At 38.8% G+C, this 22,061-nt stretch overlaps 1 protein-coding gene across 1 annotated transcript; it reads right to left on the reverse strand.

The window, feature by feature from the left end:
* Window positions 1-11,738: 11,738 nt before the first annotated feature.
* Window positions 11,739-20,072, reverse strand: SLC35G1 (solute carrier family 35 member G1). Its single transcript, XM_086752562.1, has 3 exons — window positions 19,860-20,072; window positions 15,657-15,837; window positions 11,739-15,136 (listed from the first exon to the last, which is right to left on the reverse strand). Exons 1-3 carry the CDS (start codon window positions 20,065-20,067, stop codon window positions 14,377-14,379), a joined length of 1,149 nt encoding a protein of 382 aa, XP_086608688.1. The 5' UTR covers window positions 20,068-20,072; the 3' UTR covers window positions 11,739-14,376.
* Window positions 20,073-22,061: the final 1,989 nt, after the last annotated feature.

Consider the following 22,061-nt stretch of genomic DNA (forward strand, 5'->3'; position numbering starts at 1 on the left):
CATTATTTCATGACAGTTTTTTAAAAGTCAGAGACTATATTAGAATACAGGTCTTCAAAACACTGGAGGAATAACTCTTGTTTACTTCATATTACAGCTTAGGCACAGTGGAAGTAAAAAAAAGTATTAATACTAGTAATTGAATAAAGTTAATAAATTGAATACTACACTGTAATTTTCTGTTAATTCTCCCTAAAAAAACCAGAAGATAGAAAGTCTATATCTATTAATGGATTAATCTATGAAAATCTGAGGGTCAAGAATAGTACATAAATACTAGTGATACTAAAGTGGTCAGTAATAAACATTGACATTCCAAATCAAATTACACGGCCATAATGACAATGTATTGAGAAGCCTGCTTTATTACTTTCCTCATATAATCTCAGATTTAAAGTTCCTAAAATGCACAGTAAAGTCTTTAACACATTTATAATGATAAAATGTGGTGTTTCTTGAATGAAATTACATGGTCCAACCAGGATGGAATATTGTCCTGAGCATCTAAACAATAAAGGCTGATTTATCTGAGCTCATTAGATAAATCTATCTTTATATAATCACATTAACTGTTCAGCTTCACCTGAGGAATCCTGTTGAACTGTATTTATTTCTAGGCTTGTTTCTGCTGATCGACATTTTCAAGGAAGCTTTACCGAAAGGCAGCTCTTCTATCGCCTCATAATTGTGCCTTTAGTTTGAATACCAAATTATTATTGTACTCAGGGATTCACTTCCTCCGCAAACGAACAAATGAGCTGATGTACCTGTGCTCTGTCATCACTTTAAACAAGCAGCCAGGACAATGTATTACTCATGTAAATAAATTATAAAACCTGTATTGCCCTTAGTGCCTATGTCTAAACAACAACCAGTTTACAGGGTCAATTTAACATTCAGTTCCTTTACTGGCAGCCTGACATAGTATATATTTGACCAAATCCAAGAACCAACACAATAATTTTTTTAGTTAACTGACCAGAACTCTTAGAGGCATAAGATATTTTGAATATTTGTTTATTTTTAATAGCTGAAAAATGTGGGTGCCAACAGAGTTGGCAATATTAAGAAAAAACATGTAGTTGCAAAGTATGTTAGTACTTTTGCTCTTCTAAAGATACTTCATGTTGGATGATTCCAAGTACCCCCTACGTAAAAAGTTTAAAGTTAGCAAAACTGTTCCTTTGCACAGATATATAATACACACACACCCCAGGAGATTTAATTATTAAAATGATGTAGGATATAGGGAGGGAATCACATAAAGTTGCCAAGAATTTTGATGCTTTTTTCCAGTAGGCTACTCTTCTTTTAGGACTTAATTCTGCCATTTGATGTTAGATAATTTGTCTTTTGTGCTGAAGAAACATGTATTCTTACTACAGCCAAATAAGGCCATTATATGTTACCTATTTATTGCACAGACACAAAAAGTTTCATGTCCACAGCCATTTTATTTTCTGATGCTTCTCTAGATACTTAGAGGATATGCCTGAAGGTGAAATATTATCAGCTCAAGACTAAGATTGATCTTTAATTAAAATTCTAATCATGAAATTAGCAAATCCTACTTCCTAATGCTATACAGTCTTAGCATCAAAATATGAGATTTTTACATGTGTATAATACACAGCCTTCTTGAAATTAGTAATATCACAATAAACGTACATTTTGCAGAAACTGACATCTGTTTTGAAGTGCATATTTGGGTATTATCTGATTCTTCCACAACTCCTTGAGAAGAGACATTACATACCTTGTAAAAAACCCCAAGCATATCTAAGTTACTTTTAGTGTTCCAGTAAAAGTTAAGTTGCTGGAATTACTAACATATAAAGGCTGCAGAACAGACCAAAGTTTTGTATAACATTTTCATACACAATTCAACTGAACATTGCCTCATCCTGAAAGCAGACATTTAGGTAGTGTAGCACTGGGACGTTAAATTTTGTGTAATAAACTCTAAACATAAATGAGTTATAAAAGCTTTTATATCATTCTTATGAATTAGGGTAGTGTTTAAATAAAAATAATTGGCAACTTTTGCTGTTCAAGCTAGTAAAAACATATTTCAGAATTCACATACTCTGAAAGTCTTCATCATGTGTTTGTTTCATATTTATTCCATTCTCCTACCCTATGCAAGTACTTGCAAGAAAACATCTTACAAATTTTGAGGAATGACCTTACATGTAACGCACTTTAATCTGCTGCTAATACTGCTAGTTGGCTGAAGGATTCCTAAAAATGCATTTAATTAGGGGAAATAGATGTGTTTGGGAATAAGGGCACTCAAAAATCAGCACACAAAACTTTAACAACTGTTTTTGGGAACTAATATCCTAGAAAAAGAGGTAGTACACAAACAGATAGTTGTATGATTGTTAACAAAATAGTGTTCAGACACGAAAAAGGAAGTACATTGACAAGGCGAGTAGTAGGTGGTTAAATTTAAAGGAGAGTTGAGAGTGCCATTCATAGAACAAGAACAATCTTCAGTCTTTGCTGGGCAAGTTGTGAACTCCTAACAAGGAGTTAACTCAGGCCTCACTCCCATGTCACATAACACAGAGGCAGTATCATCCTTATCACTCTTGCATTGTGAGATCCCTCATTTCTATTGCAGATGGATGGCTTCCAAACAGAAATCATAATTCAGACAGTGTTCAGGAAACCAAGGCGGTTTTGGTTACACAACACAGTGTTTAAAAGAGCCTGGCCTTTTTCAAATTTAGTTCTTCAATTATGTTTTTCTCATTAAAAGCTATTGAACTGAAGTAAATTCCAACATGTATTTAAACTGTCAGTTTATTAAATCTGGCAAAAATAAAACTGAATCTATTTTATAAAGAAAACATATGATTTGCCTATTCAGATATTCCAATATGTAACCAATTACTGGGTTGTTTTTTCGCCAGCTTTGATTAGCATTTGCTAGCACACATGAATTCTGGACATGTAATAAAACATCTCACTTTGCCCACTATTTTGACATTTGGTAATATCACAAAAAAAAAAAAGTGCTCAAGAGTAAGCATCTGACAGTTACTATGTTGAAGGATTCGTCTTTTCTATCAATGATGGAAGACTACATTCTGTAATTTTATATTTAAAAGCAATCTGCTTTTTAGATTAAATTCCTTTGTAATTTAGAATAAATTCCTGTTAATATATTGACTTTTGCTGTCACTGTGCTTGTATACGTGCTTTTTGTCAAAGCAACATATAGTTACACTACCAGCAGCATTTGGTTGATACATAAATTCAAATAATTTCTTTGATACTTAGGGACATAAAAGATGCATGTGGTTTTGCCACATCATCTTTCTTTTTAGAAGTGATAACAATAGAATGAAAAATAATGAGCATATGGCTCTAAATAGTAGGTTTAATGAAAAGGAAAGAAGTCCATTATCTGCCCAAATTATTCTGAAAGGTCATGAATAGTATTTTGCACTGAATAGTAATGCACTGCAATTCTAATGTAGCATTACACTAATAAATTAATTGAAAAGTAAAATAATGTGAGCAAAATATTTTAGCACTGTAATAGCACCCATGTTTTAGCCTGGTAGGCACTTCAACGCTTTAATGAAATATATAAAAGGTAAGTAAGTAATAATCTACTGTTTTCTGCAAAGTCAGGCTGGTGATTAGGTGTTGAAAATGTGATAGTATGGGAATACTTGTCGATAATCTTAACAGTTATTCAGAAATGAGTATATATGACCAGGACTTTCCATGAAAGAAGCCAGACAGACTGCAAAAAGGGTAATCACTATTTTGCTCTTTGCTCATGAAATTAAAAAAAAAAAGGACGTTTTTTGTCCTTTGACATTTTGCAACATCTATTATAGCCTTCTCCCCCAAAAGGGAACATTATTAAATTTACTGTAAATTCTAAAAATAAATTTTTTACAATTAACATGTAAAGTTCTGGTACTAAATATTTAAAGCAAAAAAAAAAAATTCCCTTGTTCCATTAGGTGCCACATCAGTGCACAGTTGCACAGCTTGTCCTGAACAACGCAATTTTGTGTAACCTTAAATACAGCAGAACCCTAGTAAAATGTTGTTTCTTTTATAATAAAAACAAAATAAACTTCAGCTTCTGTTTTATATGCCAGTTGAGATTCTTTGCTGTAATTCCTTCCACATCTGCTCTGCAGCTTTCAGGTTTATAAAAGCAATATCTCCCAATTTCCTTTAATCAACATATCCATATGCTGTGTTTTATAGACATGTTGGTACACTTTAACACTGAGGCACTAATTACAACTTGGAATCATATGCTAAGTCTAAGAAAATAAATACATGTGGTTATGAGGCATCTAATACTGAAAATCCCGAAGAATCTAGCCAGAAATTCCTCAAGTGTGATAACATACTAATAGAAGTACACCTGAAATTATCACAAGGTTGTAAAAATAAGAGAGGTGAAGAAAAAAAAAAAAACAAACAAAAACCTAAACACAGGCACCACCAGATTCTAAACTACAGACCTAAAATCACATGCAGGAAAGTTGCCATCCAGATCACGACAGTAAAACTGTTGCTAAAGAACCAAATTGTTTGGGAAAGGGGCTGGTATGGGAAGAGCCTGACAAACCATTTGTCCAAACCATACATTTCTAGGATTTCTGAAGGTAGTACAGTGTTGGTATCTCCTCCTGGCTTCAAGTCCGTAAGTTGCTAGTGTGTTGTAAACGTCATTGGCTTATCAGTTAACGGTCCATTGCTGGGAGCATTTGAGGGGACAGAGAACAGAAAATACATGATCTCCAAATCACTTTAATCTTCACTATATGCAGAATTAAGAGAATTTTGTGTTGTCCTGACCAATCTGTAGTGCTGTTTTCCCTGTTTTGTGTGCTGTCACCACACATCCCATACTCCTATCCCCTGCAGAGTACAAACACAGTAGCCACCCTCACGCTTCTGTATCTGACAGGTGACAGCCTAAGCACCACTGAGAAACTGAAGGCAGCTGCTGTTCTTTACAGCAAATTGTAAGCAAGGTATGAGCTATATAAAAATTAGGGGGCCCCAAAATACCCATTAACCTAGACAAGAAAACTAGGCTGTAATTTTTAAAAGTGCAGTGTAATCCTTCCTGCTTCTGTTTAGAAGTTCCTAATGCTCTCAGAACATTTCAACAGAAGAAATGAAATGTGAATAACACTTTTTCATCAGTTACCTACCTGGAACATATCTGTAAGTGTGCATATGAAAGAGGAAATCTGTCTTCTCGCAAAAACTGATCAGTAAAGACTGCAAATAAATATTTTCAATCCTGAAATGAAGCTCTAAATATCCAATAAAAGGAGACAAAAGGCAAATTAGAAAAACATGCTATAAAATATCTGTGGACATCACAAAACTTGGAAAGATCAAAGAGTCCTCTAGAAAATTTAAAAGAGCTGAATCAAATTGGCAAGTATATTCCTCTCAAGGAAAATAGCATATAAGTTTGTTGATCCAAATTCTGACATCTAGAGAGCTACAGGCTAACATAAAGTAGCATCCATTACCTCAAACCCAAAGTCTCTAGGTTTCAACAAAGGCATACTAAAGAAACAAAATTGTGGGTTTAACACTATTTTTCCTATTTTCTTCTATGCTAACCCTGGGATATGAGTTGTAATCTCAAGCAAGCAACACGCTGTCAAGGGTATTGTTATATAATCAGCAGAGAACAAACTGTTCCTTCTTTTCCTTAAATCTGTGCCCAATCACACAGGGTTCATCAGGACACTTTTGCTACAGAGCACATGTCAGTGAGAGAACAGAGATTTTCCCCCACACTTTTCCTTTCCCTTTTCTTCTGTTCCTCCCCCTTCCAAGTGAACATGAGATACAGGAGGCTGTTCTCTAAAGTTGGGTCAAGATGATTTATGATAGACATTTACATTAAAATGTACAAGTTCTGCTGATGCAGGAAATACGGTTAATCTGCAAATTTTACGGTTTGCATAGCTTAAAAAAAAATTAACACTTTCCTTCCTTCCCTGAAAATACAACATAGCCTGACTGTGCTGATAACATCATCAATTGAAATTAGCCACCTTTATTACAGATTAAGAATGAACAAATTGCAAGGGAAATACAGCTATGTGGTTCCAGCAAGTAAAGCACAATAGTGAGATCAGTAACACAAACCAACCAGGCCCTTGGGGTAGAAAAGGCTGCCTTACTTTGTAGTCCTCCCATAGGAAATTTCAGATTGTAGTATTTCTTTATCACTCTCCATTTTTAACAATGAAGAAAATGTTTTGCCATATGGCATGAGTAAAGAACGTCAGCTAAGTGTTTTCATATGGACTTCCTACATATGTTACTGCAAATAGTAGAACATAGGGCCTTACTCATATTATATAAAGATGACATTGAATGAAGGAATTGAGCATACATCTATTAGGAGGCATTGGTTGGCATGAAACATTTCACAATCAGGATTACTTTTTAAAAGCATAGAGCTCTTTCCTTCGCTTCCTGATCAAAACTCAGTAGTGACTGAACAGTTTTTATGGTAATATAAAGGAATATTTGTTTTAAGAAATAAACTACAAATGGGAAAGTAGAAAGTAAGTATTAATATCTGACTCACCGTGCACTTTATATGAAATAAAATGGATTTGCCACATAGCCTTTCCAAGTAATATTAAAAAGGTTTTTCTCTCCTTTAGTGATGCTTAGCTTCCCAAAAAACTGTCCAGAACTTCCCATTAAAAAGAACACCACCTACCAGTGCCAGCTAACACTAGCAAAAAATCCTCCAGCCAAACTTCCAATGGAAAGCAACTTCACAAGTATTATTTTCTAGCTCACTGTAGTAGTCAAATGTATTACCTCCTTCCTTTCTAATATTTCCTTCCCTTAAGCTGAAGGTGGAACATCCATTCCCAACTCTACCAGGCCTCACACATGGTGTGCCTATGCTCAAAAGCTTGGAAATTACTTCCCCATTTAATTGGCTGGTCTGACTTAAGAGGCTTTTCCTGGTCCTATCCACACCCCTATGGTGTGGTGACCAGAGCAACACTGTTCCTGGGAAACCCTGGCATTGGAAGTATTTGGCAGTAGGGCCCTGGAGATAATGTGCTAGAAGATGTACAGAGCCTCCCTGCCTCAGCACCTGCACCAAGAATCTGATCAAGAACTATGTTGGGGTCTCAACCCAGCACCAAAATGAAAATCAGAGTGGAACAGAAAACATTTTGTAAATCTCACAGTCAAACAGGAGAGCAACATGGGGCAATAGTTACAACCTGCTGATCAGCATGTGCATTTTATTTCTGGGCCAAATTAGTAGTAGTAGGCTAAATTAATCCTGACTCATCAGAAATTACCCCATAGAATTTAATAGCAGGAATGTACTTGTCATGCCTCCCCATCTTTTTTTTTTTTTTAAAAAAAAAAAAAAAAAAAAGAATGCTTAGGACATATGCTAGATTTACAGACTATACCACATCCAGCAACATCATCACTGATGAGATGTCTAATTTCATTATAACATCCCCTCCCAGTTCACTGGTGTTCACATGAGGGTGGCAGGTCCACTTTCCCCTTGCTCCCAGAATTAGAGAGAGCGTTGCCAAAGTTCTCCTGTACCCTCCAGAATGTTTTGCTCTGGGTGGAGGGAGGATGCAGTATATAAAACATCAGAGAACAGAGTTTAAGATATTATTTCAGGGTCTGCTGAGCTGTATAGTCATTTAAGTGTTTCAATAGCATTTGGACTCCTATTTAAATTCAGATATTTACATTGTGTACATCCCACTGAATTGAAACTTTTATTGTCTAAAACTGAATTTTTAACAGGGTTTAGTTTACTCTTATGCAGTAAGGAATACATTAAGAAAGATAGCCCCACCTACTGACAGAACAGTCACAATACTGAGTGAAAATCAAATATACCTGCTGATCAGAAAATACGAGTTTTCTTTCCATCTTTTTCACCCGGACTCCAGAATCACTTTGTATCAGCAGGGCACGAACTCAAGTCTCTCATTTTCTCTTTGCTCAGTACGTAAGCTCAGATGACAAAATAGTTTCTCATTGTCATTTCCAGAATTTACTGCTTCTTGGCAGGGTAACATGGGAACTTCATTCAGTAGTGTCAGAAAATAAAGTTCAATACGAAGCTAACTGATTAATCAAAAGCATCAGCTGAAACCTATTTGAATAGTTCACCTGCATATCGTATCTCACATACTGCTTCCCATGCTCGTGACTGTGAGAATGCTTTATCAAGTCCATAATGAGCAGCGCAAGTTATCCCCTATTTTGTAACTTTAGTGAAGTTCTTTTTGCAAGTAATAATGGGAAACTTTTTTTTCCTTTGAAATCCTTTATTTTTTTTTTTTTTGGTTGAGTCAGTAGACCTAATTCTAGAGTTTTGTTTCAAGAGTCTCAGTATTTAGTAATAGCCCTCATCCTTTTGTGTGCTGACACTATCCATTTGTAAACAAGTAAGATTTTAATGCTGCCTTTCCAAAAAGCTCTTTTCCCCCTTCCCCTAAATTTCTATATATATATTATATATATTTCTATAAATATATATATATTATATATTTATAGTTGTTCCAAAGAAACTCAGAACTGCCAAGAGAAAGTTGCAGTTTCTCCACAAAATTCTTTCACAATTAGTCTTCTCCTGCCTATGCCTGGCACAGTAAGCTCTCTTAAAGTACTTCACTTTTCCTTTACTTCAGAGCCTGAGAAACAAATGGTGTCAAGTCATCCTACAGTGAGTCAATTTGTGAGCATGTAAAGTTAAGAAGAGGGTGCTGGATAGACAGGCTAACACTGCTAGCAATTCCCCACTACGTAACTCATCTTCCCTCATCTATTTTTCCCCTCTATAACGCTAAGTCAAGTCACACCAAGAAATAAAGATGTATTACATGCACAAAGCTCTGAAGTAGGCTAATGCCCTTGGTCCAGTTCTGTTATCTTCTGCTCTTACAAAATCAACAGCACTGCAAGAGGAAGCGTTGTTATAATAAAAAAGTTACTACAATCTTTTTGTGATATTTAGCAATGGTGATATTTTTTTGCAAATGAGAAGGTTTTTTTCTGCTTTTTCCTCTTTGGTGAAAAGTTAATATAATTATTGAAACATTAGATAATGGGAAGCACTGATAATGGGAAGCACTGAGATGAAGTATCACTTTGTGACAGAAGGGACAAGACTTGCATTCAAACCATGATGTATAGAAACAAAACAAAACAAAAAAAAAACCCCAACCAAACAAAAACCCACAAAAACAAATTGTGACTTTAACACTGCGAAATTTAACTTTACTGACCTGTCAACGTCAGTGTTTCCAGTTAAGAAATTGCTGTATGGAAGCTGATAGAGCTTCTTTTCATCTCTAGCTTGTTGTAAGGCATAAAAAGTGACGCAGCAGGATAATAGTAGCAGAATTTGAGGCATATGTTCATGTTTAACAGGGACGACTAACAAGTTATTTCATAAAGCTTTTACAATTATTACATTCAAGTATGTTCTACTAATCAGAGCAAAACCAGAGATTAATTCTTCAGGTTCATTTTATTAGCAATGATGAATATAAATCTCTTATGAAAATATTCTTAACATTTCAATATATAAGAATTGTCTATAAAAATATACTACTACATAACAAAGCCAGTAACTTCTACAAAACATATCATTCAACATATATTTAACAATATATAGGACACAGTAAAAATCTTTTAATTAATGCTAAGGGTATTTTTACCCCTTTTTTGTCAAACAATAACTCACATAGGAAATTACTCATTCTGATAGACAGAGGTTTTATCACCATAGAAGTCTATGTATGTTCTACTGTGAAGGTACCTGCATCTGCAAGAATATAAAGTCACAACTTCTCTTTGGATGGACAGGCAGTTATGACCTCAAAAAACATTCTGTTGATAACCGCAATGTCTTGCAGAAGTCAGTGTTGCACATCTGCTGTCTGTATTGCCAACCCTGAACCCATGCAGGGAGAGATTACGCTTCTACCACTCTTGTGGGACTGATGCCACAGATGAGCCTACCATGGTTACAGAATTGGAAAGCAGACTCTTCCTAGTTAACTACTTCTAGCTAGCAAGGAAATAACTTTTTAAGAGGCTATGTTTCTAGAAATAAACTTAACTCCAGCTCTTGAACAACAGCTCACGGAAGAGGAAATACTGCGGAGGCAGGTGAGTGTTTATACTAAACAATGATCAAGGGTAATACTATCCATCTTGTCGTGATCAGTAACGGGAAAAGCCATCTTAGAACAGTTTTTGGAACTGGGAAGAGCCTAGTTGCAGATTTCAGAAGAAAAATGACACATTGAACTAGTTATTTCACCAATGCTGTTATGCTGAAGTTACTTCTCGCCTAGTGTTAGACAAATGCAGGAAATCCATTTTAATTACGTAGACTGCCCTTGTCTACACAGTGAGCTTGTCAAATTCTTAGTGTAGATGTATTTAGAGAGCTTTTACAGCATACTTTGACAACCAACTTAATCTGAAGGAAATTGGCTGCTGCACAGCGACAGTACATAGCTTTTTCAGCCATCAGTTTTATATAGAAGAGTTGGGTACATAAGGCTTTAAGGCTATAAAGTCCCACTGAAAACAATGGATGACTACAGAGTTTTGCATAGTAAAGAACATAACATGCTTGTGACCAATAATTAATTATTACTCTTTCTATTCAGGATCCACTGAAATCAGTACATTGAATTAATACATTGAAAAAACTTTATGGCATAGCAATGGCAATGCAACAACATTCCATCATCATACTACAAAGGAAGGACTTTCTGTTAGAAAAGTACATTTATTCGACTTAAAGTACTATAAAGATCACAAGAGGACACTATAGGCAATGAACATTAATAATATATTTGTGACTCAAAGCTTAGAAAAATAACATTTGACCCTGAGAAACCTGCTTTATTGAAACTTAAAAAACAAAAACAAAAAAAAAAATCTTTCAGAAGTAAGAACTTATCCAAGGTAAGAAAACAAAACAACAAAAAAAAAAAGACAAAGAAAAAAAGGAAGAATTAGCATCTGAAAGAATCAAGGCTCAGCCAGTTTAATTTCAGATTCTCAAACTGTTAAGCTCTGGAAGAAAAAAAAAAAGTTTGACCACCTTAACAGGAATTGTAAGGAATATTTTCAATTAAAAAAAATAAATGTTATGATATCCATACTTCTGTATGGAAAATTTCATTTTCTTCAAGGCTTCCAACTAAAATTTAGTGTTCCAAGATACATTTGAAAGGAAGAACAATTTTTAAATTGAAGTGGCTTAATAAACTTAAAGCTTAAGTGTCTTCCATTCCCAAAATCATCTGGAAATGTCAGTTATAGAAGCTAGCTTGTTACGCTTTATGACTAGAGAGGCCCTAATCAAGTCCTTCATTCTCACATCAGTTAAACAATTCTCTGAAAGATGGATCAAAATAGTGTTCAAAAAAGGGACAATATTATTCAACATAGGATCTGGTTTAGATTATTATTTTAACAACTTAAATATTTAGGAAGGTTTAAGAACAGCAAAAGAAAATAAGTAGATGGAGCCATAAAGAAACCTTATAGGTTTGGGCAGAATAAACCAAACCATCTGGGTTTTCTGGCACTACAGGTATGGAAATACATTGAAAGAGTTTCTGCAAGAACTTGAGAGAAAAATTACCAATCACTATATCAGGTTGTTGATTTCAGGTCAGCTTATCTTCTGCGCTTACTTACGTGTTAAGGGCAAGAAAACAGTCCTTTCTTCAGTAGTCTGTTCTTCTCTACTAAGTGTAAACAATATTTTCCCTAAACCTAAAGATCTTCCCATATAAGCTTCCACATTATTTTTACTCCGTACTGACAAGGCAGTATTCATACACTGTAATTTAAACTGTTATCTAATTCCTCTTCCTTCTGTTTTCACACTGTCATCAAGTTCAGGCTACTCTGTTTTTGCCCTCTCCAACAACCTTACAAAAAAGTTACATAGCTTGATCAGCTCCCAGGGCCAGCTCACCACATAACCATGAGCATTGAGCCAACGGGAAGGACCAGGACTAGCTGACAACCCAAGTTTACATCAATCTGAACTGCTTTGGAACCACACCTTGCTAAGTGTCAATTTAAACTCATGCATGCCCCATCCCTGGAAATGTTCAAACCTGGCTCCGAGCCACCTGATCTGCTTGGAGATGTCCCTGCTCCTTGCAGAGGGGCTGGACTAGATGACCTTTAAAGGTCCCTTCCAACCCACACTATTCTGTGATGCTATGATTCTAAATATGAAGTGAAGCATTAAAAAGTGCAGTCTATTTTCCTTTCCTCCCCTGAAAGCTGCTGCTCAATGTCAGTGAAGGCTGAGCAGCAGCAGAAACAATTCCCATTTACAATTTCAAGTATTAAGTGAAATGGGTGCCAAACTAGAGTTTTATTACTATATCAGGCTTTAAAGAGATGTGAATCAGTTTCATACTATTCCTGACCTTGTCAGCAGTAGCTGAACCTTCAGGAGAAGCAGCAAGTGGGCAGCTACAAGCAAGGACTGATTATCACTCAAGTGGAATCTGCTCACATCCATAAACAGATATGGATTCAGGGTGCTGGTTTACATACAGAATCTTGCACATAGATGGCTCCTAACATCCAGAAGCATCCCAAAGTACAATATACATTCCAGTCCTTCGGGGCTCAAGTCCCCTAGATCTGCCCTGCCAAGGTGCAATGCTTACTGGGAAAAGAAGAGATGTGACTAGACATCTGTAAATCAAAATAATAGAATATCTGCCACCTTCAGTGATTTTGAAAGAAAAACTATCAAGTCTACAGAACACAGCATTCTTCTTTACAAAAACACTGGAGTGAGCAAATAACTGAAAATCACCTTATGATATAAAGGACCAAATAAAGATCCAAGTTAAAATTTTCTTTAAGCACTATTCAGACAAGACCCAAAAGTACATAAAACTCCATTTGCAGAAGTCCCCCTACCTGATACTAAACATATTCCTCCGCAAACATGACAGATTCCAAGGTCAATAACACAAGCCTTTTTCCTTAGTATTTGTTGCTATCAAGATAAAGTCGATAAAAGTGAGAAGGCGTGTAAGAGAAGTGACTAAGCGCAGATTTAAGAGGGCCAGCTGGAGAAATGGGGCTGAAGCTGCCTGCTAGCACCGCCCCATGTAGTGTGGGTGCCTTCCTCTCATGAGATGCATATGCACAGCTCCACCCTTTCACCAAGCTCTCCTCAAGTCTGTTCTGTAGAATCCCTGCTATAACCTTGGCCAACTCATATTTTCTGTGAAACTGCCATTACTCTGCACTCTTGTAAATTCCTAGAAAAATGGAGGATTTACAATAAAACATTAGCCTAACTTTATGAAGGCCAAGACAATTTAAACTGGGTCTCAAAAAAAACTTTTGTACAAAATAATTTAAATGAAAGGGTCATAAGCAGCATTTAAAATAACCTATATTAAATACCTAAAAAAATATAATTATTTGCATAGAATAAAGAAAAGTGCAGCTACAGCGTAACATCCCATACCACAAGGAATGGCTAATTTACAAGTGGTATACAATTAACTGTTGTCTCTCATCACTGAGACTGCAGCAACTAAAGACATCTTTACCGGGAAAAATCACATTAAAACAAAGGGATTAGGTTGTTTCATTATGTCTGCAAATGAAGTGCAAAAATTTAATTTTTTTTTTTAAAGGAAAGTGAAGCTGATGGATAATTTTCACAAGTTAATTTCCCCTTGATATTACTTGGAAAAATTAAGTGTCCTTTGTTCTTTTAGAATTCCAATTAAAAATAAATCCCCATTTGGCATCTCTTTTGTGTTTAAAAAAAAAAATTAGCTTGTAAATGTTCAAGCTTTATCTGTTCTATAAAATCCTGTTTATAGGATTATAACTCTTCGTTCCCTTCTAACTTTTTTGTACTGCAATCCTTCTGGTAATCAAGCCCAGAACAGTATTAAATAAGCCTAGGAGACTGATTTCCACTGCTGAGAAGAATAGAGAAAGTGTCTAAGAAGTGGAGAATCAGGAATCTTAGACACATAAAAGCCCCAAAACTATTGTCCACTTTTGATAAGAAGCAAGCAAATTTGAAATATCTTACTACTTCTCATATTTGCATGCCTAAATATGAGAAAGAAAAGAAAAGCATGTACCTCATCAGTTGTTAAAACATCTTCAATTTTGGTTTTGTTTTTAAAAAAATCAACTTTTTTTTTTTTATATAACTTGGTACTACAATTTGGTAAATTGGATATTTAAAATAAATAAAAATAAATATTGTATATATATGTCAAGATTGCTTGTTTCTCTAATTAATTAGTGTCTGTATTGTTAGATTTCATTTTGTTTAGCTTTTTTCAAGCTTTGTCGCCACTTACGAATGGCAGTTCCAGAACTACTAGCTACTACGCAAAGAGCACCACCCACAGTCCACCAAGTTGGTAGATGATTGAGAAAAAGAATTTGTAAAATAAAAGCAAACACCACATCCATTGTTTTCATTATGGCTACAGGTCCAGCTTTCTCTATCTGTAATGCTTTTGTGAGAAATATCTGACCCCCTAACCCCAACAAGCCTATTAATATTAGAAAAACCCTATCTTTACCACAGTATGGTAAACGCCATTCATTCATAACAAACAAAGCTACAACACATCCAATTAAACCAATGACTGCATAATACCAAATTGACAAAAAATAGTGCACAGATTTTCCCACCTTCCTCAGTATAACAAAAGTCGAAGCTGCAGATACTGTGCTTGTAACTGCTGCGATAGTTCCTTTGAGGTGATCTGTGTAACTTCCTTCAATCCCTGTAACGTTTGACCCAAACAGAAATGGTGGTCTGGCAATAAGAACCACTCCAGTGATTGCGAAGAGGGTAAACAGAAAATCCCAAACACTATATTTCTCTTTGAGAAAGATCCATGCCAGCAACGATGTAAAAACAGGACTGCTAAAAGTTATAACAGTGGCATCAGCTAGTGGCATGACTTGGAAAGCGTAGTAGAGAAGAATCATTGCGCTAGAACCAAGGAATCCTCGGAAGAAAAGAAAAATTCTTTTACCTTTTGGTCCCAAAAACCCTGTTCTGAAAAACAGAAATATCACATTAATGTCACTGGCTTGCTTATTTCATAAACAACAAACAATCACAGTTAAGCGTACACACCCTTCTAGATTGCGCACACCTTTCTAGATGAGGGACTTATCTCAAATGTAAAAATATTTTTAACAGTCTGATCACAGATGAATTTATTCCCATCACCACTCCCAATCACATTCAGAGTTTGGAACCTGTTCTTCTAGCTATTAATTTTTTGCTTGCAAAATAACTCTAGAGTATCTGTAAATTACCTTATATTTTTCAAGAACACCACTTCATGGAAGATTAATATATTTAATATAGTCCCTGTAGAAAGCTCTGCAACTCAAGGAGTGAAAAATTTTCAGTTTTTGGAATTGTATTAAGAAACCATCAACTAATTCAAAACAATGCAGTTATGCAATTGAAGATTGAATTAAAATAATATTGCAATTTGATTTGTGAGTGATAACTCTAGATCTATTTTTAAGAAATAACTTTGAATTTAAACATTTGCTACACTTACTTGTAGTATATTAAACCAGGAAGAACAAACGCCATTTGGAAAACACATCGAAATGCGCTCACTTCCACTGAATGTACATCTTCTATTTTTTTAAGAAATAAAGAGGCCACTGAGAAAAGGAAGGCAGACAGTACGGTATAAAACAGACCAAGTCCTGGACAGGCAGCTTTCTTCTTTGTTCCTGCAACAGATAAACTCCAGTTAATAATGATCCATTAGAAGTTTTCTCAGGTCAGGCAGCTCTACATGCTGCAGCGCTCCATACATTTGCAGCCACTCAGGTGGTAGAGGACAGGGAAAGCAAAAGAAACAAACGCAAATACTACATGTGTGTACCACACCTACCTCGAAAGCATGTTTCACTGACCACCTCTGCTCTCCATTTTTTCTTAAACAGGAGATAAGAGATGAACTCCAACACTTTCGATACAAAGCTTCTCACAGTTCTACATGACTCAGCAGGCTTTACTTCCTGGAGGCATCAGACTAGTTTGCGTGATTCACCACAGGACTAGTTGCATGATTCTGACCACCGCTCACGGACCAATAAATACTGCAAAATGGTTTGTGGTCAGATTCTGAAACACTGAGACTTACTACCTGGGAATCATCAGACTGAGTAAGTCAATTAAGGCTCCTAAGCAACAACTTAATTTCCTTTCTTACAAACACACACACATTCAAATCGTGTACAGTACCTGACTTTTATTATACCTCATGTTTATTTTGCAGCTAAATCACCCTAAATTTTACCGAGACCTAAAGAAGTTTTACGTAACATTTTATTCTTGTTGTAAGAATCCAAGTATTTTCTTCAAATAAACAACATCAAATATACATTTTTAAGCAGAAGAAATGTAAGTGACTAATTATAAAACATGGTAGGCCTGCTTAAATTACTGATAACTATCACATAACTTTCACCTTAATTTATGCCTACTTATCAGACTTTCTCTTCCTGAAGTAGTTTCCCAAGCCTAATGGTTTCTATTCAAGCTTCCCCATCGCCTCAGGCCCTCTTCACGGACATACTCGTCCTCGTTCCACTCACCTTCTCCACCCTCAACTATAAAAAAGCAAACAGCAAGGAGGGTGATCTGTTGCTGACCTCAACATCGTCTCCAAAGAAAGCAGCCTTTTTTGTTACTGCTTTGCTGTGTAAGAGGAACAGTCTCCCACTGAACCTAAAGGTGAACACCATGGAAAAGAGAACTCATAAAAGAGAACTCATAAAAAGAGAGTTGGATGTTACCTATCTCTTTTATTTCTGTCTGCGTAAAACATTGGGCGTTACCCTGTCTTCTGCAACACCCTCTAAAGATAAAAGTGAGAACCCCATGTCCCTCAGGCAGTGTTTTGATAAAAGGGTGCCTCGTCTCACATTAGTGTCAGAGCCTGTGAGCCTTATGCAGCCTCTAAAACATAATCAGCAGGGCACTTCTGCGAGTTGCTTAGCAACTAAGTATGGTTTTGAAGGTTGGGTGGTTTTGGGTTTTTTTTGCTTTGTTTTGGGTATGTATTTAAAACAAAACAAAAAAAATGAACAAAACTTGTCACAAACCACTTTGATCCTCCCTGAGAACAGCACTCAAGGCTGAGAAACTGCTTACTCCCCAAGAGCTGAGACTGTGGGCTGACACACTGTGTAGAGCATCGGTTCTGGCTTTAACAGCTTTAGAGACCCAGGCCTTACAGCTGCAACCAGAATTTAAAGGCCTGCTTTTCAAGGAATCCAGCCACTCCACAGTTCAAAATGACAGTTTCTACTAGAAATATTTCTATTTAGCAACAGCCACTTACATAAAAGTGACTATAAAAACTACCACCAACCAACACTGGACCAGGACATCTACCAACTATGAAACAGAGTGGATTTGAAAAAGTGTTCATGAACTATGTGATGTCCTAATCCACATAGTCATGCAACAAAACTACAAAATCAACATTTCTAATATTAAAGCAAGAGGAGTCACTGGCCTATAACTGGAATGGGAAATCCAAACCCAGGCTGGCTTATGGATGAACACTGCACAAACAGAACTATTAACTCCCATTTCAGGCATGATAGCTTCTCTGATTACTACAGAACAAAGCCAATCTAAATAATGGAAGTGTTGAAATGGAAAATCAATCAAATTAAAACAAAGTAAGTTGAAAGGATCTTCTACCCAGAACTAATCTTTGGATTTGAAGGAACTCATTTTTGTAAGCTACCCAAGATACCAAGCCTATCAGAAACAGTGTCTTGTAATACTAGAATTTAAACCATCAACATCTCATATTGCCAAAGCATGTACTCAGTGCAATGAGAAAGTGTTTTATTTCCTTTTAAAAATAAAATGGTACAAGTTCTTCCACCAAAAACAAGAATTGCCATTCTGAAGAGTGCTTCTTTCAAAATACTTTCTAAGGAGAAGTTAGGTTAAGATAACATTTCCACCCCACAAAATATTGAGCCTCCAAACACTATCCCAATGCCATGAAAATACTCAAGTACTCATGCTTTTTTAGAAAAGTGTAGCAATCTGAAAATTAAAAAAAAAAGTTTCAAATAGTACCCAAGTCTCGTTTTCTGAGTAGCTACAGATTTGAGATTTGGTTTTCCAGTTTTATTCCCTGGCCATCTCCCCAAGCAAGGCTTTCAAACAATCTTCCATTCCTGTTTTAAGTCCTAGTCATATGCTTCCCACTGCACACAATTTTCTGTGTACATTCTTTTTGTTTGCATTTTAATGCCGCGCTTTCTTGCACACAGGTTTTATACTCACAAAATGCATACAGTGAAGAAAATGACACTTCTCACATAACACGCATCTTGAAAACAGTAGCAGAGGCAGAAAAGTACTGGCTACAGGGAAGGTGATCAGTGAGAAGACGATTCTCCACACCTTCAGGAAAGCCAGACAAGGGTGATCCGTTCTTCACACCATAGGAAGCAGAAGAACAGCAGCTCTCTCTCACAGACTTCACAAAAACGCCAGGAGCACAACAGCCCATGTATGAACTAACCATGGTCATGCAGACAAGATCTAGGCATGATTCATAAAGTTCTGCCATTGAACTAACATTTTGCTAGATACACTACCAAAATAAAAGTCTTTTTTTTTTTTTTGTGAGTAAGAACAAGTTTCTTAGGATTTCAAATACTAGGTTTCTTCCCCAAACTCTGCCTCAGAAGTAATACTAATGTGAATTTCACTGGTTAAGAACACTATCTCTCTTGGCCTCTCCACAACTCACTAGCTAACAAAGATTGCCATTTTATCCATTTTCTGCTGAAAAGTCAATTATAGTCCTTATTTAATCAGAAACACATTTTCAGTGAAGTTGTTTAAAAAAATACACATGCTAAAGTACTTCAGATAACAACTTCAAAAACTATTTTAAGATGGGATTTATGTTTTAAAAGGAAGCCACATCAAACTTACAAACACATGTTGCATATTTTGCAGTACGTTTGTGGCTTTAAAAATTCAAAATGACGAAAATGCGATGCACGGATTAAAACAGAATAAAGAGTAGAGCCACGCTAAAGCAAGGGAAGAACTACCGAGGAAGTCATAGCTGCAAGGACATGGACTTGCTGAACAGCACTCGTGCCCCTCCTGAACGTATTTACAGTGCCAGGGGTTCACACTGCCGGAAGGCACCGCCACTCACCCAAACCGTCAGGTCTGTCTTTGACACGCTGAGAGCAGGCAGTGCTGTTTTCCCGAGGGGATCCCCACCGAAGCTCTCACAGGTCTACCCGCAGAAGAGGCCGAGCCCCCGGGGATGGCAGTGAGCGGCCCCCAGCGCCCGGGGGAGCACCGGGGGCCCGGCCCGAGCCCGGGGCACCAGCACGAGGAGGGGGAGATCGTGCCTGCCGCCTCACTTGCCTTCCCCATCGCCAGGGACCGGTCAAACCGAGGGGGATGAACGGGGCGAGGCCCAACACGCCCGCAGGGAACCCAGGTGTGAGCCCAGGGGCACGGCTCGGCGGCGCCGAGGCTGCAGCCCCGTCGGCCGCGGGCAGCGGGCGCCGGGCGCTCCCTGCGGTCGCTCACTCCGCGCCCCGCTGCCGCCTGTGGCGAGCCCCGGTACCCTCGGGACCGCTTCCTCTTCCTCCGTCCCGCCGGCAATGTCACCCCGAGGGCGGGCAGCCCAGCCAGGAGAGCGCTGCGTCCCCCCACCCCCTCCCTTTGCCAGGCTCCCTCTCCTCACCGGGTGCCCTGCAGCAGCGCGGCCAGCACGCGCCCGAGCAGCAGCCACACACCCGGCGCTCTTCGGAGCCCGCAGCCTCCGCGCCGGGCGCTGGGCACAGGCAAGGCTGCCCCGTCCCCGCTCCGTCCTCCTGGCTCAAAGGTGCCTCTGGCTCCTTCCCGCCTGCCGCCGGAAGAGCAGCGGCCTCGCCGCCCTGACACAGCACCATGAGGACGCCGGTGTGCCCGCGATGCTACCGGCTCTTCAGAAGCCGGCAGGCACCTGGCCTCCTGCGCATGCGGTGCCACCGCCCAACGCCGCCCGGCTCCCGCCCCCGCCCCCGCTCCCTCCTTGCCCCCGCCCCGCAGCGCCTCGCACCCGCAGCGGGGGGAAGTTGTACCCGGTCGCGGCTTACACCCCCCCGAGTCAGAGCCCCGGCCGGAAACAGCCGGGTGGGTACTCCCGCTCCCGCGGCGGGTACCTGCCTGAAAGCCCGGAGGGAGCCAAATGCCCCTCCCGGGGCAGGCGGCAGCGCCTGGCCGGTTCGTCCCCGGAGTCCCCTCAGCCCGCGGTGGCCCCCTGAGAGGGAGAGGGGGCGGGCGGCAGACAGCTCTGCCCAGGCGAGGGGCCTGGGCCCGGCGGGGAGGAGCGAGGCGGCGGTGCCTCGGGAGGGGGAGCTCGCATCGCGCCGGAGAGACGAGCGGGGCTGGGGGCGCCGGGTGACCGGTAGGCGCGGCCGGTGCCGGCGGGGCGGGGCGGCAGAGTCGCTGGGCGGCTGCGTGAGGCGGTGCGCTTGCGGGGAAATAAAATAAAACTCGGGAGAACGATGAGACAAAGTTATTTTAGGGGCACTGTTGCGTCATCTGAGCGCCTGAAATAAAAAAGTATCTAACTGTTAACTCTGCATGGGACTGATGCTTCATGGTGTCGGCTCCTCAGCCTGCTCACAGGCAGGTTCTGCACCGCGATAACGGAGCTTTTATTACAGCTTCTCCGTGTCTGTGTGTCACAGTTTGGAGTCCTCCCGGTCCAGTCTCCGCACCGGTTTGAACAGCTCGGCGTCCCCTCAGCGGGCCCGTTACCAGCTAATCACCATGGCAGCCGCCTGCACCAGCCGCATCCACAGAGGTCAAAACGGGAACCTGGTGGGCTATTTAGTCCTTCTGCGTGCCTATGAAAAGCCTTGCAAGGATTGTTAGTGGGGCACAAAAATCGTTTAACCACCCTCTCGTGGTATGTCTGCCTTAAAAAGCCAATGCTGCTGTTGTCTTTGGGCAGGGGAATTGGAAAGGGGAGCTGGTGCAAAGAAATACAGAGCGGCCCCTTCTCCTTACCCATCGACGTGTGCAGAGAAAAAGCATCAGAATAAATGTCAAATGCTAACATTCTTCCCTCTTGAGCAAGTTGAGCTGATATCAAGAATTAAAATAGGAATTTCTGTTCAAAGAAGAGATTTGTGCTCACACTAATCTTTTAGCTGCAGAAATTAATCAGTGTTTATTCTTAACAAGGGGAAATGTAATCTATAACGTTAGCAAAATGAGTACTAAATGGTAAATACAAGCTATTTCACAGGAACTATTTCAAGCTTTCCCTCAAGCTACCTCATAAAAGCTATTTTAAGCTTTCCTTGTCTCTGATTTAGCACATTTTATAGTCCATGATAACCCACCAGAGGCCATCAGTATTTCATTATCTGGGAGCTAGCATTTGATTAATAGGACCAGAATTATTTCACAAATTATTCTTAACTAAAAATTAGAAGTGTTATATCAATTGCTAAAAAAGAGGGAAAATAAATTTAAAAGTTTGTGTTGAGATCAGGATTAATTATTTATAAAGATTTACATTGTCTGAACTCCTCTTGCTGTAAACTAAGAAAAGAAGTGCTTGCTGCACTAGATAGTAACTACTTTTATTAAAGCCCCTATCAGCATAGTCCTCTACAAAGTCTATATTGAAAGCTTTACTAAATCTTTCCTCTGTGGAGATGCAATGGCAGCTGCATGTCCCACAAAGGGGAGAGTCAGGCCAGCAAAATTTCCCAAATTTCCCAAACAGACACCCTTAACTCAGAAGTTATTTTGCCTGATGCACTTCCCTATCCCTAAGAGTTTGGTTTAATTTAGAGAGGGAGGTGCAAGTAAACCTGGCAGCTGCCACTTTCCCAATAAACTTACACTCCTCTGTACTCCAAGGCAGCTTTTACAGGGCACTGTTCCA

Source organism: Chlamydotis macqueenii, chromosome 7 (genome assembly GCF_036417535.1).
Source record: "Chlamydotis macqueenii isolate bChlMac1 chromosome 7, bChlMac1.mat, whole genome shotgun sequence".
Classification (NCBI taxonomy): domain Eukaryota; kingdom Metazoa; phylum Chordata; class Aves; order Otidiformes; family Otididae; genus Chlamydotis; species Chlamydotis macqueenii.